We start from the raw sequence: 1,623 nt of genomic DNA on the forward strand, positions 1-1,623 counted from the left end.
GGACAAGATCGAGAAATGCCCCCAAGTATCATCCTTTACTCGAACCAATGTTGTTGCCCCCGAAGTGGATGCTCTGGGATGGAGCGAAGACCCACGGCGTACATTATCGGTGAGCTGCTCAGCACACTCCCGCTCCTTCCTCTCCACCTCGGCCAGCGAGAGGTACTCGGAGTCTCCAGGGGCCGGCTGCTCTGTGTCGGACAGCTTGCTCTGCAGCTCCTTCTCCCGCTCCTCCAGGTCCTGAAACAACAAGAGGAAGGCCGTGCATGGGGAGCAGGGATGCAAGCCAGTCACGTGTGGATAGGCGGGCGTGGGAGAGCCCAAGCAGGCGCATGGGCCAGGGTGGTAGGCCCAGGCATATCCACGTAGGTATGTGCTGCATACGGACCCACGCAGGTGACACGTCACACCGGCGGGCATAGTGACGGAGGCGTCCTTGTTGTGAGGTGCCCACCCTTACAGCGACCTCATGCCCAACAGAAGGAAACACTGCCCAGCCAGGCACCATCCTCACCATGGTGCTTGTGCCAGAGCCCACGGTGGCAGCCCCTCTGTCCATCCATCCCCTGAGGGCCTTCCTCTTTTCCACTGGCCCTCCACTTGACCATGCCTGAGGTCCTTCTCCAGGGACTGGTCTCTCCAACAACCGGTCCCATAGATGTAAGATAAAGTCTCACCATCCTTGCCTGTCAGGAGCTCGCTGGCCTTACTTCTTCCAAGAGGGATCGGTTTGTTCTTTTAGCAGTCCACGATGTTTTCAATATGCTCCATAACCAAAATTCAAAAGCATCGATCCTTCTTGGATCTTCCTTAATCAATGTCAAACTCTCACATGCAGATGATGCAATGGAGAATCCCAAGGCTTGGGTCAGGTGCGCCTCAGTCCTCACGGTAGCACCCTAGCTTCTCAAACTCTGACTTACCTAATGCAAAACATCCTTTTATCTCTCGACTGTTGCTTCCATCAGCAAAACCAAACGACTGTGGGATTGGCTTACTGGATTAAAGGCTTGGGGCTATAGTCTGTGGGGACGACTTTGTCAGCTGGCATGACCTCGTTCACAAAGTAATGTTCTACATTCTTTGTCGGTGTACTCTGATGAGGAGTAACATCTCTGGGGCAAGAGAGAATAAAGTAACGCGAAAGGTTCAGGAAGAAATGAGTCCATAGGGCTAGCTTACAAGAATCGTAGCCTGCTGGTCTAGGAGGCCTGGTGGGGTTTGATCAAGGGCAATGTAGCTGAGAGGAATTATTGAAACCCGAATGAAGGCCGAGCATGACAGTGAGACAAGAGGAAAGTAAAAGGAAATAGAGGAAAGAGCTAGGAGGCAACGGGCATTTATAGAGGTCTAAACACAAGCACGTACATATGTAAACATATATATAACAATTGGGAAATAGATCTATGTATCTATTTATATGTTAAGTATTAAGGTAGCAGACAGACATTGGGCCTCTACTCAAGTACTCCCTCAATGCAAGAACCCTTTGTTCTAGTAACCTGGCATTCAATGATGCTCACCTTCCCTACACGATCGCTGAAGACAAAATGGGTGAATAAGCTAATGTGGTGAAGAAAGCTGATGGTGCCCAGCTATCAAAAGATATAGTGTCTGGGGTCT

The 1,623-nt window shown here is 50.8% G+C and overlaps 1 protein-coding gene across 1 annotated transcript in view; it reads right to left on the bottom strand.

Moving 5' to 3' along the window:
* The window catches only part of EVC (EvC ciliary complex subunit 1), a 68,661-nt gene that overhangs the window by 40,648 nt on the left and 26,390 nt on the right, over positions 1-1,623 (bottom strand). Inside the window, exon 7 of the mRNA XM_045289480.1 lies at positions 103-240. Coding sequence (XP_045145415.1) covers positions 103-240 — 138 coding nt within the window. The remainder of the gene's footprint in view (positions 1-102; positions 241-1,623) is intronic.

This window comes from Echinops telfairi, unplaced genomic scaffold (genome assembly GCF_000313985.2).
Source record: "Echinops telfairi isolate 266 unplaced genomic scaffold, ASM31398v2 ScPeMD7_28;HRSCAF=97, whole genome shotgun sequence".
Taxonomy (NCBI): Eukaryota; Metazoa; Chordata; class Mammalia; order Afrosoricida; family Tenrecidae; genus Echinops; species Echinops telfairi.